Source organism: Equus asinus, chromosome 5 (assembly GCF_041296235.1).
Source record: "Equus asinus isolate D_3611 breed Donkey chromosome 5, EquAss-T2T_v2, whole genome shotgun sequence".
NCBI classification, from domain to species: Eukaryota; Metazoa; Chordata; class Mammalia; order Perissodactyla; family Equidae; genus Equus; species Equus asinus.
Window position 1 is genome coordinate 41127186 of NC_091794.1, and position 13363 is coordinate 41140548.

Here is a 13363-nt window from a genome sequence, read left to right on the forward strand (position 1 = left end):
GCCAGAACAAAGGAAAACTTACAGTGGAGATGATATTTGAGCAAAGGTCTGAAACAAACACATGGATCCCCCAGCACGTGAAGAAGAGGAAGGAAGCAGAAGAGCTGTGAATGGAGGGAGCAGCGGGCCAGGAGGCCTGGAGGTGCAATCCAGGGTGGCACTTTCCAGGGACGGCCAGCAGCTGGATAACCCTGTCTTATACTTGGGGACTTGTGGGAAAAGAGGCTTGGAAGGAACAACAGTGAAGAGCTTTGCTTGTCCTGAAAATAATGTGGATTTTATCCTCCTGTTAATGGAGAAAGGTGAAGAATTTTTTTAAGTAATTTATACTTATTTTTGAATGTTAGCCCAATACATTATAGAGAATCTTTTAGAATAAAGAGAGAGAGGAGGCTGTTTTAAATTAGTCCAGAGGGGATATAATAAGAGACTAAACTAAGGCACTATGAAGGTTTATTATAATAATATACAATATTATATAATATATAAAGTAATATATATAATATATATACAATATATGCACAATACAATATAGAAAATTATATACAATATTCTGGTGATTCTAGTGATTCACTCTTTGTGGAATTAAGAAAAAATTAATCTTTACCATCCAGCTAAAAAATGCCATAAGCTTCACCAAATACCCAGATTATTTTATTTTTAAAAAGCTATAATTTTACAAGCATTATTAGCCCACAGGCATTTTATTTCATATTAAAATCTTATTTCTTTCAAAAATAGCCTGAAGTTTTCGTTTTCCTCCATACAACTGTCTGTCGTAAGAGTAGGTAAATGTGAATAGGATAATCTAAGAAAAGAGAATTATCTGAACCAGGATTAGAAACCATGGATTTACTTTGAGAAATAATTCCTGATTCCCTGTAGATTATATCACCCCTGTAAATTGTTTTAATGTTGTGTATCTCTCCCTCTAACGTGAACTCTTTAAAAATCAAATCCCCTCTTTGTGATGTGGCAAAAACAAGGTCATTCTCATTGATATAAGATAAACCTTTGGTTCTATCACACTCCTAAAATGCGTTTGCAAATCTTTATGAGGATACTGGCTTTTCTGAAGTCCAACTATTCATCCATTGCATTTTCTCCCTTAGTGTACTAATTCATAAAAATTAAAAAAAAAATCAGATATCAGCATTTTGTGGCACGAATTGAATTTTATCATTGCTAGTGTAGTTTGAGTGGATTATACTCCCAAATTCCTTTATTCAGTCACAAATAGAATTACTTGTTTCACATCAGTAAAATCACGTCAAGAATAAGGCACTTGACTTGATTGCTTCTCACATTCTTCATTTGAAAAAGGAGGGAGTCAGCCCACAAAAGCCATAAGCTTTTTTCCAGCCTTAGCATTGTGTGATTCTACATAAAATCAACACATTTTCACAATTTTATTTAAAAAAATTATACCTGAAATGTGCCGCTCGAGTAAATTATGTTTAAATTATTTTATTTTCAAAGCTTTTATACTGTTCCAAATACTTACAAAATAATTTATGTTCTTGAATTATCATTGAGAATTTTCTATATACAAGATGTTGTAAGTTATTGAAGCAAAACAAAGAATAAAATAAGGTTCTTGTGTCCATCTGCCTACATCTAATAGGGAGCAAAAAAGCACAGAAATAATTAAACAAGGGGAAACTTTATGAATTAAGAGAATTTCGTATCATAAAGGAGTTCCTAGCAAGGGGGTGGATTCAACTGGAGGATCAGCAAAGGCTTTATGAACATAATGGAATTTGAGGCCAAACTTGAAAAATGAATGATTTTTCATTCCAAAGGAGTAGGGAGAGAGAGAACATTCCAAGGAGAGGAAAGAGTCTGAGTATAACTTGGACTGTCTTAGGGGAATAATATAAAAGTAAAATTATTACAAAAGAGAATATGCAGAACTAAAAAAAGGACAGGGGCCAGTTTGTGGAAGACCATTGTATTAATAAGTATTCTTTTGGTTGCAAGTAATGGAAAATCCAACTCAGTCAGAAAGAATGTACTAGCTGAAAGAACTAAAATTTCATAGGTAGACTAGCTTAAGGTGTGGTTTATTTAATGGTTCAAATTTTGTCCCCATGAGCTTGCCTGGACTCTGCCTCCCCAGGCTGATTTCCTTTCCAGGTTTGGAGTGCTAGATTGTGGCAGCTTCCAGCTTACATCATTAGAAGACCCAGGCCAGAGGAAGATTCAGTCTGCTCCCAAACAGTGCTGGAGCTGAGTCTATTTGCCCTGGTTGGCTGACTTGGGTCATATGTCCATCCCCACCATGACCAATGGGGATTGACTGCACTGGTTGGCTCAGCCTGGATCATATATTCCACCCCTAAAGCCTGGTACTGAAACATTGCACGGCACACAAATGGGCCAGAGTCGGAAAGAGATGGTTCATCAAAGTCAAGAGACAATTCCTCCTGCCACTAGAAGAAGATGTGTCTCTGGAAGGCAAACTACATTCCATGACTATGAGTAAAAAGCTGAAGTTTTTGGATATTAGTAGGCAATAGGAAGCCAATAAGGTTTTGGAACTGGGCAGTAATATGAACAAGGCTGGCCTTTATGAAATGAATCTGGCTGCAATGTATATGATAGCTCAGAGTGGGAGATGGATGGAGGTGATAAAACTAGCTTCGAGATTGGTAAGAGGTTTAGGGAGTCTGTGCTAAGATGGTGGCAGTAAGAGTAGGAAGGAAGAGTCAAAAGCAAGAGATATTTGTGTTCGCAAATGTTTTCTCACCAGGACTAAGAAACTCTAGAAAGCACATTTAATATTAAAAGCAATATTGGATCACTGAAAGAACATCGCCATAAAGACAAAAGCAAATGAAAATTATTTTAGTGTAATTTCTTAAATTGGTTTAACGGGAGGGCCAACTCTGATGAATCCAGTCTGTTTGTTCCTTTGGAAGAACACTGCTGCCATCTTCTAGTCACCAGAGTCCACGTACTTTTCTTCAACCCTAATTCCCCCTGGGGTCTGCTGTGTGGACTTGCGAAATTCTTTTGGATCTGATGCCCTGAATACCAGCTAACCCCATTCAATGTGTCAGAGACAAAAAAGGGAAGCGGGCAGGGGCTGGCCCCGTGGCCGAGTGGTTAAGTTCGCGCGCTCCGCTGCAGGCGGCCCAGTGTTTCGTTGGTTCGAATCCTGGGCGCGGACATGGCACTGCTCTTCAGACCACGCTGAGGCAGCGTCCCACGTGCCACAACTAGAAGAACCCACAACGAAGAATACACAACTATGTACTGGGGGGCTTTGGGGAGAAAAAGGAAAAAATAAAATCTTAAAAAAAAAAAAATTTAAAAAAAAAGGCAAGCGGGCAAACTTTAACAAAATGTTTCTCCCTCTGATTGAACAATAAAAACCAATTCGCCATTTTAATTTGAGTCTACAGTTATCTTGACTTTTGTTCTCTCCTACACCATCTTTGAACAGCAGGATTTGAACTGTACAGATTATTTAAAAAAATGGTTGAATCACCAAAAAGACTGTTATCCCTGATTTTTTCAAGTCCACAAGCATACTGACATCACCATTATTACTCAGCTTTTTAAAACATTTCATAAATCCTGAATTTTCAATACCATTTAATATTCAGGAGGATTCACTTACTAATAAAATTTAATTTGGTCAATACAAAACATTCTGCCACCACTCAACTCTTTAATTTTATTATAGTGATTAAAATTCCAAGTGGGATTAGAACATTTCCTGCTGTAAGAAAGCTAGATGTGCTATGATTTTATGTCAAGTCCTCTGACCGCTCAAAATACAGTGAGATTATCTTATAAATGGAGATGGATATGCATTGTGCTTTTTTCTTGGTACTGCTGTTGCTCATGTGCTATTATTGCAAAAGGCAAGAGCTAGCTTTGCCACTTGCATACATGAATAAATAAACCTTCCAGGACACAGTACTACACAAATTTGATGGTACATACAAAGCACTTGGGGATCTTGTGAAAATGCAGATTCCGATTCACTACGTCAGGGCTGGGCCCCAGAGTCTGCATTTCTAACAAGCTCCCAGGAGACTCTGATGCTGCTAGTTGGCAGATCACACTCGGAGTAACAAGGGTCTTTGAATTTAAAATGAGAAATATGTTCTGGACCTGAGATCTGGTATTTAATCATGCCCATTTTAGGTTGCAAAACAACAATGGGAAAGGAGTGAGGCATAGATTATCTTTATTTTCCTCAGAGATAATGCATGCCTTAATAATATGAATGATTCTGGGTTTAGCTGGGCAATCATGGCCCAGCTACTTACAAGTCAGACTTGCTGATGGCAGCATTATGCCAGTGAGATGTGTACCTGTGAGCAGGTCTGCTGAGGAAAGATTCGTTGGTAACTGTTTCTTCCACAGTGTATACGGAGACGTTCTTCTTTTGCTTCATATGATGGATGTAATTGTTTGAGTTGAAACGTTACAAATTCATCTTCACAGTTGTTTTTCCATGATTCCACTTATCAATATGAAAACTAGAAAATCTGGGGAAAGGTCAAATAAAGCATGCAGATGTTTGGCAGAGATTTCCATTTTTATTCAAATATTTCTGGTATCAGAGAAGCAGACATACAGCTGTTACGACTTGCCTTTGTTCCGAAAGAACCACACCTTTTCCAAATGGCGGCATCTCTGGTTTGTTTATTTGCCTTCTGCCAATTTACCTTAATGATTCCCTGGGGGGAACACAGGTTACACAAAAAGATGCTTATGGCCATTACCTCGGGCAAAGGCTAGAGAAAGTTATGGACATTTTCTCCTTTCAAGATCTGGTAAAAACAACCTAATATGCAAAAAAGATTTCCACAAATATAATTATATTATAATTCAGCTTTTTGTTATGTGTATCATAAAATTCTTAGGCTTCACCAGAACACAACTCACACCTGCTATTCCTATTGATTTTCTACTGGTCTATCTACTTGCACGTGAAGTTTCTTTTGGCAGCAAAACACCATATTACTTGAGCTAAAATGCTAGATTTGGATGACAATTTTGGGCCTAGCCAAGTGAGATGTATAAATTGCTAGATGGTTCTGTCAATCAAAAGTATCTCAAGATACTGATACTTGAATTGATAATTAGCCAAGCTTTTTTGCTCTCAACACTCATAGTTACAGGCTTTAAAGGAAGTATTTGTACCACAGGGAAGGTTAAAGTTCAAAATTGAGGGGGAGACGTTGACTAGAAGAGATTAGATGTGAACTCTTCGGGGAAATGGGAAAATTGTGGAATCTCTGTAGACAGGTTTATCTTTCTTGGGATGGTAAAATGTACTCCTGTCAGGAAGCTGGACTGTGGGTTCCATGGAGATAGAGACCATGTCTATCTTACTCATCAGTGTATTTCAGCCCTTGGCATGGCCCTCCCACGCACTAAGTTCTTAATAAATATGAAAGGATGAATGAAGAGAGGGATGCCTTCACAAATACACTTGGATTCCTGAGATTTTGTGAACGAAGGGAGTAACCAAATGAGTTCCTTAGGTTTAAAAGAGGATATATTGAGTTCTATCTTCAACTGTAGGTAGATGCCATTCAGGTCCAAATGCTTTTATGGTTGATGTCTAGTTGAACCTGTCATTAGATAGTAATAAGCATATAAGGGATTGGAAAACTTTGGCCCCACTGGTGCTTCACAGATTTCTAGCACTTTCAAATCAAACAGCAGAATTTCCACCAAGGTTTTTGTATCAATATGCTAGCATTTTATAACAAACAATTCCCCTCTTTTAAATTTGTAGAACTTGAAGTCTCAGGAAATCATCACTCATCTTTTCTGGAATGGAGAAATGTCTGCTTGCATACTCATATATGGTGGTTTATAATTTAAACTCCCTTTGCATGCATTCAGTCCTCAGCAGCCTTGTACAGAGGTTGGACAGATATTTGCCTTACTTCAAAAGTAAGGAAATAGAGAATTAGTACACCTGCCCAAGAGAGCAGTGAGGGAGTAAAACAAAACTAGCACTTTCTACTTGCTGAATCCTAGTCCAGTGCTCTGTCCTAAGAAGGACAATAAAACAAGAACTGGATGGTACTTTACATTTCGCAGTGATCATGCACATATCTCAATTTTCAGGATAAAACGATGAGTTTATCATGCAGAGTTTAGACATGAAAAAGCTGAAGTCTAAAGAAGGTAAAGGAAATTGTCCAAGGTTAACTACTGGTGGAATCTAATAAGAATCCATGTCTCCTGCCTACAAGTCTCGGTCATTTTCTGTTTGGTTGGTTGGTGGGTTGTTTTAGGACCTCAGATGCATTGAATTGGATTAATCAGTTTTTTCATTCATTTCATGTTATCCTCACTAGTCCATGCATGGCTCTGTTTTATTTAGTTACATAGTAATTTTTATAGCATAATACATGCCTGTGAATCTCCGCCCAACATACTAAGACATTGCCAATTATCCTTCATTTGAAATGCCTCCCCACCCCTTTCCCGTGCCTTCCCTCACCCGATGTCACTGACATTGTGAATACTCCATCCATTGTTCTACTGCTTTCCTTTTCATATAGTTACATATGAATATATATATTTATATTCCTGGAGGGGGTATATTTTTATTTTTTTAACTTTATGAAAAGTATATCATGCTATAGGCAATGTTTGGGAGATATCTCATGCTGTATATAATTTGGGGGACATGTTATTGAGTGATTGGAGATCTGTTTACCAACAAAACCAGGTAATCACAGTATACATACGTACACCAGCCCACGGTGTGTGTCTGTGTATGTATACACATTTATAGTGTAAAGACTACATCAAACTATCCAGTCTCTTCAACTTGAGACATATTTAAATGTGCTCTACCTGTTTAATGTAAAGACTCATTCATTCAACAAATATTTATAGGGTACCTAGCATGTGCCAGGAGGTACTGTACTGTGCTGTTACACATCGTGCAAAAACAGATACACTCCTCCCCCCAAAATCCCTGATTTCATGGAAATAACAACATGTGTATACAGAGAGATAGACAATAAATACAACGCGTAAAATACACAGGATGTTTGATGATGCTAGGGAGAAAACGAAATCACGGAAGGCCTGGGGTTTGCGATTTTATATAGAGTGCTCAGCCATGAACTGGGGGTGGGGTGAGTGGGGAGAGTCCTTATTCACCAAGTGACATAGAGGTAACTTGTGAGAGCTGAATCAGAACAGAAGTAAACTCTTTGGAAACCCCCATGCTCAGCCTATTAAGTCTGCAGGATGACGGGCTCCGTCGGTATTGATGGCCCCCAGGAGAGACAATGCATTTTCCTTCCACTTTTCTTGCAGCTGGCCGTCGGCTCGCCTGAAACCTTCCTTGAAACCGAAGCCGCACCTGAACGCCTCCCGCGACCACCACCCGCGGGCACTTCGCCGCCGCGTACGCGCATCCTGGAGCACGTGCGCGCGAGGGGCGCGCACCGCCCTCGGGCCGCTCCCGGGCCCTCCGGAGACGCGCGCGCGTGCTTGGGCCCGCGGCCTCGGCAGGGACGCGGCCGGGAGGGCGGCGCGCGCCCCGCTCGGCAGCTGCGGCGGCGGCTGGTGTGGGCGCTCACGTCAGGGCAGGGAGGAGGAGGGGGTTCGCACGAAGAGAGGGAGAGAGACATGAGGTAGCCCGGCAGGAAGCGAGAAAGAGTTCCGCGGAGAAGGAGGGAGTTTTAGAGCCGCCCGGCGAGCAGGACCTGCGCCCGCGGAGAGCGTGGCCGCCCGGGCTCCTCGCCGCCTCCCCGCGCTCTCCTGTGTGAGCTTTCAGCACCCCGAGCGGAGAACAGTTCCCTGCAGCCCGCAGCGCGGCCAAGGGCCGGGCTATCCGGAGCCTCCCACCCGGCTCAGAGACACCCTCTGAGAACCCAGCGTGCACGCTGCCTTCTCCGCTCGGTTGGTGCGCAAGTAAACACGAGGGAAAAGCATCCGGCGGCCTCAGGGAGCCCTGAAGAAGCCGAAGCAGAATGTACCAGGGACACATGCAGGTAAGACATTTCTATTGAACTGGAAAGAAATCTTGGGGGCTAATTTAAAAGCAAAACGGTTGACCAAGTTACTGTGGTCAAGTGCTGCCTTCACACAACTCAACAAGTGAAGTGGTGCAACATGACCATGGTATTTCTGTCTGGTGCTATCCGTAACACTAGACGGGTTTCCGAGGGTGGGAGAAGGGGAGGAAAGACCTCGGAACTTCGGTTGGGGAAGTTTGCTTTCTGTGCATCCCCTGAGCCTGTTTCTTTAAACAAGATCAAAGACTCCAAACGGAGGAAACCTGGAGATGACCGTGTTTCCGTTGTAATCCTTTTGATGCAACTCGGCATGTATGTCAACTGAAGGGCAAACTAATAGGAAAGACAAAGCTTTTTCCTTACCGTCTGCAAAGGTTTCTTGACAGAACACTTTGCCACTTCCGTATTATTTTTTAAAGTGATAATTTTTAAAAATTGTTTGTGCTGTGTTTTCCCCCTTCAGATGATAGGACATTGTCGCCTATCCCTATAGTCACAGGATGACTTGGGAAGATGAATTTCAAACATATGTCCAAGAGGCTCGCGTGTCTTTCAGGGGAGATGCTGCCTCTGATTATTAATGCTCATCTGAGCTGAGCCGCTGCTTCTCGCTAATGCAAACACTCTACTCTCTTGGGCAAGATTACTTTAACCTTGACTCCAGTTCTCATTCACATGGTTGGTTCTTCATTATAAAGGCAGGCGTATGCTTTGGGGGAAAAAAAAGAAATACTAACTCAGCTTCCTAAAGTATGAACTGAGTTCTTTTTGCTGTTCATAAACGCTTTAGTCATCAGATTTGATGTTTGGGCTTTCTTCCCATTCCAAAGATGGTCAAATACAGTCATCATATGTGATGCTCCTATCCTGCTGTATAGCATGTGTGAATACTGAGGATGTTGCTTCTGTGTCTTTTAGAGCAATTGAAAATAGATAAATAAATATGCTATTGCATTCATGACTTAATATTACCCAATATTTAATTTCCAATCTGTGGGGAAATTATTTTGGACTAGAATTTACTTCTATATAAAATGGTATTGTATTATACTCCTAAGTTTTGTAAGAATTCTGAATCAGCACTATCAGAATTCCAAAAGCATTTCCCCTATTACTGACATCATCCTGTTTTGAAAATTATTAATGGAATTATATCACAGTTGATGGACAGTAATTAGTGACTGAAGCATATTTGTAAATATATGTAGTAAATATGATGTGCATATTTCTTATTAAAGCTACATTAACTGGAAAGTTTAGTAACGAAAAAGCATTCAAACAATGACTGCTGAAAAAATTACCAAAGGATTATTGCTATAGTTTTCTGCTTCATCTTCGCCCAAGAATGATACTTATGATTTTACATATTATGTATTTATTATCACTAAACAGTTTTCTCTACAGGAGGAACATAGGAAGATTTGAATAAATAGAGTCAATCTTCAGAAACTTGCTAATTCACACAAAATTCATAATTGACTACTTGAGCAATTTACAAAAACTTTCCACATTATTCTTTTGTTTGAAAATATGTTTTTGTGCATGAAGACTTGAAACAACAATCGGGTAATTTCAGGCACTCAAAAACAATGTTAACTTAGTTTTCTGAATATTTCAAGGGAGGATGTTATTGAAACTTGAATTGTCTAGAACAATGTCTGAGGGTTTCGTTTCACTTTGAGAGAATAGACAAAATGTAAGACTCTGCTTATGCTCCCAACTTAATGATTTCTGCTTGTGCACTGCTGTAACAGCAAATATGATGGCTTGCAGTAAAACTCACAAATCTTTGCTGCCAAGCTTAACTTGAAAACGTTACTAAATAAAGATTGTAATCAATATGCTTGCCAAAATTTCAGAGCACAATACTTTTTCCTATTTACTACTGACCATTAATGTTAAATGTAAAACTTCTAAAGCTTTAATAGTTTAGTAGCTATGAAATGATAATGGTCATCTGAATGGGAACCCCCCCAAAAATAGCACCTATTACGAACTGATTTATAGTAGAGTTATTTGCGTACATTTTAAAACCCCCGTCTCTTTCCCAAAGAATGGTATTTAGCCCAGAGACAAAAATCTCCATTGTATTGGTATATTTAAATACATATTAGATTTAATATATATATTAAATATATCTTTTGTTATCAGAGATAGCATCATCTTACTATGTGTACCTGACTCTAAACATAAGGGAGGAGAAACATAGCTGGAACACTCCAAAATATTTGTGATTAAAAATCTGAATACATGTTTGCTAAAGTGGACCAGAGATGAGCAGATTTACTAACATTTCTGCCAACTTTGGAGTTTATTTGAAACACTGATGTTACTTGGCTAATACCTTAGAACAGGAGTGGAACAGAAAATATTTGCAATCATTTGCTGTGCCTTCTAACTCTTCTCTTTTCTGTATCCAAGAGATTTTAAAATGAAATGCTTTGTAAATAGGCAGTCTGGAGTGGAGGAGGTGTTCACATGAAGCCTTAAAAATAGTCTAATTTAGAACTCCTGTAGTGCCTTTGTTTCATGATTTTAAATAAAGTCTATTAATTCCTATACATGTGGCTAATTCATCCAGTTTACCATAGAAACTGACTTCATTTTAGAAGCCACAAACTTTTAAAAACACACATTTGGTTTACTCTGCTAATTCAAAAGAAGATAAAAGTTGATGTCTATTGTAGATAGATAGACAGGGCATAGCGTAGCAGCCTGTATTTCTTGGTTTCATAGTAATGGCCACAGGTATATTTCTGAGGATCAGGGCCGTAGAGTTGGGCTGTTTTCCAACTGCTCACCAATTATTTCCAAGGAGAATTTATCACCCCAGCAGCTTAAACAAATGTTGTTTTCTTAGGGACTGTTTTAGATTTACATTTTTTCCCCTTTTGACCAAGGGGGCCGGTGGTGATTAAATATACTGTAGCATCAATTCTGACCAAACTCTCTATTCCTAGTAGATGATCTGTGGTCTTAAACCCTCTGTGGTCTTAAACCCCGTGTATTCTGTACTGCGATGCTCATTCGTAGGCATACGTGAGTTAACGCTGTCAACTAGAGCAAAATAATTACGTGGCTCTGAATATTTCCTTAACTAAGGCTTTTTTTCTGAAATTATAGAGCAATGCAATTTCAACTTCGAACTAAGATTTGTTTTATAATTGTTAATAAAGCACCCACAGTAATGTTTTTTGTTATAAAAGAAAGTTATTTCAGAAGGCAATCAAATCTATTTCTAATTGTAACTGATGTGTATTGTAGACATTCAAGCTGGCTAAGGAATCATTCCACACCCTCTGGCTTCACAAAACATAAACTAAAGAAAATTTAAAGGACAAAAATTTTAAGATTATTAACAGTTCTAAAAATAGCCATTTTATTTGTCTTCCCCCAAAGGGGTTCTGTGTTTGTTTTTATTTATGACTTGACTTAAGCTTTAAAAAAATCTTTTTGAAGGGGAACAGCTTGGGTAACATAACTTATGTTAATACGTTAGATCTGGCCACTTGGGATTCATTTGGGTTCACTAGAAACAACAGACGTAAGAAGTCAGTCCAAGGTAAGATTATGGAATGGTGTTTTCCACATCTATAACAGCAGTTTGTCATAATTGAGATGCTAAGCAAAACTGTAAAATAGACAAGATTTAGCATGGGTACTTCCACTTCTCTGATGGATCCATTTTTCCCTCCTGATGCCACCATTTTCTATCCTGTGTCATTTCTTTATTAACCCTTTGCTAACAAAGATATAATTAATACCAATACACCACACATACACACACACACACACACACACACGCCCCACAGTGGTATTTGCATTTACAGTAATCTTTGAAGATTACTTTGGGGGTGACGTGTTTTCAGGAGAATGAAGCAACGCTGGCCTAGGGCTGGAGTTGGTTGTGCTGTTTTGGTCAGGAGTAGCTGCTGCCCTCCCTTCTCTCTCCAGCTCCAATGGCACCTACGCCTCCTCCTCACAGTCTTCCTATGAGTGATCATGAGCATTAATACAGTGAATTTATTGTCCGAAATAATATTAACTAGAGCTCTATTGAAGGAAATTCATGTAGAGTGAAGCTGATGCTCAAAATTATGACACAAGCTCCAGTAAGATTCTGAAGTACCATCCGATATATTTACAAGCAGATCATGCTTGATATGAGTGCAATATTGAGCTTCTAACACTTAAAAATTATAATTCTTATGGTAGAATATTGCAGAATATTTGATTAACCTGAAAATTTCATTCCCCAGCCATGCCGGCCGACAGTTTACATTATATACTTACTGTAAGAAACACAATATGTTCTTCCTAGAATTTGTTTGTGGTTGATAAACATTCTTCCTAAAAATATGTGTTTGAAAGAAAAAATTACAGCATATGAATGTTTTGACTATAAAACATTTTTAAAGTAAAGAATAAGAAAAGGTTAAAATAGAACTTGTTAATTTTAAAATCCGGAATCTCTAGTATTGCCGGTGCCAACCTAGGAAACATTAAGATGTGGTGCATCATGTAGTCAAAACATCTGGCAGGCTGCTTTTTTACACTTTTCGTTGAGATCACATGTTGCCAACACAGGCATCAACTAGAGCTGTTTAAAGGTTTTCTATTCCGGAATTAACTTCTTGGTATGTTTGTAAAATAACTAATGTGCGTTTCCTGCATTAAATGCAAAGGTAACCCCCAGCCTGATGTTTCCTTAAAAGAGACCTAACTCTGATTTGAGTGTTTTCGGACATCTAAACGTGGTGAATTTCAAGTACACTGATAGGGAAAATGGCATTGCCAAGTTTCTGAAACATGTATCACCTTTTCATAATTCAGATTTTGTAAAAGGGAAAAGTCATCTTGTAATGCATGGATCAGAGACCAGAGTGCTATGAATTGGTGGTTATGTTTCTTTCAATGACCTCTTCCTTCCTCTCCACCTCACCCACTGGCACCCCTCCTCACCCATGCCATCCCCTTTACAAGGGATACCAAACAGAAGACTGCTTCCCCAGTCTGCTAAGAAAGATTTTGATCTCTTACGTATTATTATATTATACAGAATATGAGTAGGAAGATAGTTAATACCCTATTGGTTAAACATCAAGATTATTCCTGATTGTTCAGAGCTCAGAGTATAATACGACACACTGCCAATGTTGTCTTATAATGTCATTTTTGACTGATCCTTATTACTACCAGTATACATCTTCTCCTGTTAAAGCTCCATTAGATAAATGAGCATTATTATTCTCCATGTGGCATTTTACTAAATTGATCATCCTTATGTATTATTTTTAGACAATCACTGTTAGAAATTGGACAGATGAAAAATAATGAACTCATTTAGA

The 13363-nt window shown here is 38.9% G+C and overlaps 1 protein-coding gene across 6 annotated transcripts in view; it reads left to right on the plus strand.

Moving 5' to 3' along the window:
- The first annotated feature begins 7498 nt into the window (after positions 1-7498).
- PEX5L (peroxisomal biogenesis factor 5 like) overlaps positions 7499-13363 on the plus strand; it is a 209296-nt gene continuing 203431 nt past the window's right edge. For 2 of the 6 annotated variants that reach the window (XM_070509374.1, XM_070509376.1), the window contains exon 1: positions 7499-7991. In XM_070509374.1, the coding sequence (XP_070365475.1) occupies positions 7971-7991 (21 nt within the window). In that variant the 5' untranslated portion in view covers positions 7499-7970. The remainder of the gene's footprint in view (positions 7992-13363) is intronic. The other 4 variants (XM_044771129.2, XM_044771127.2, XM_070509373.1 and 1 more) reach the window with 4 other exon arrangements.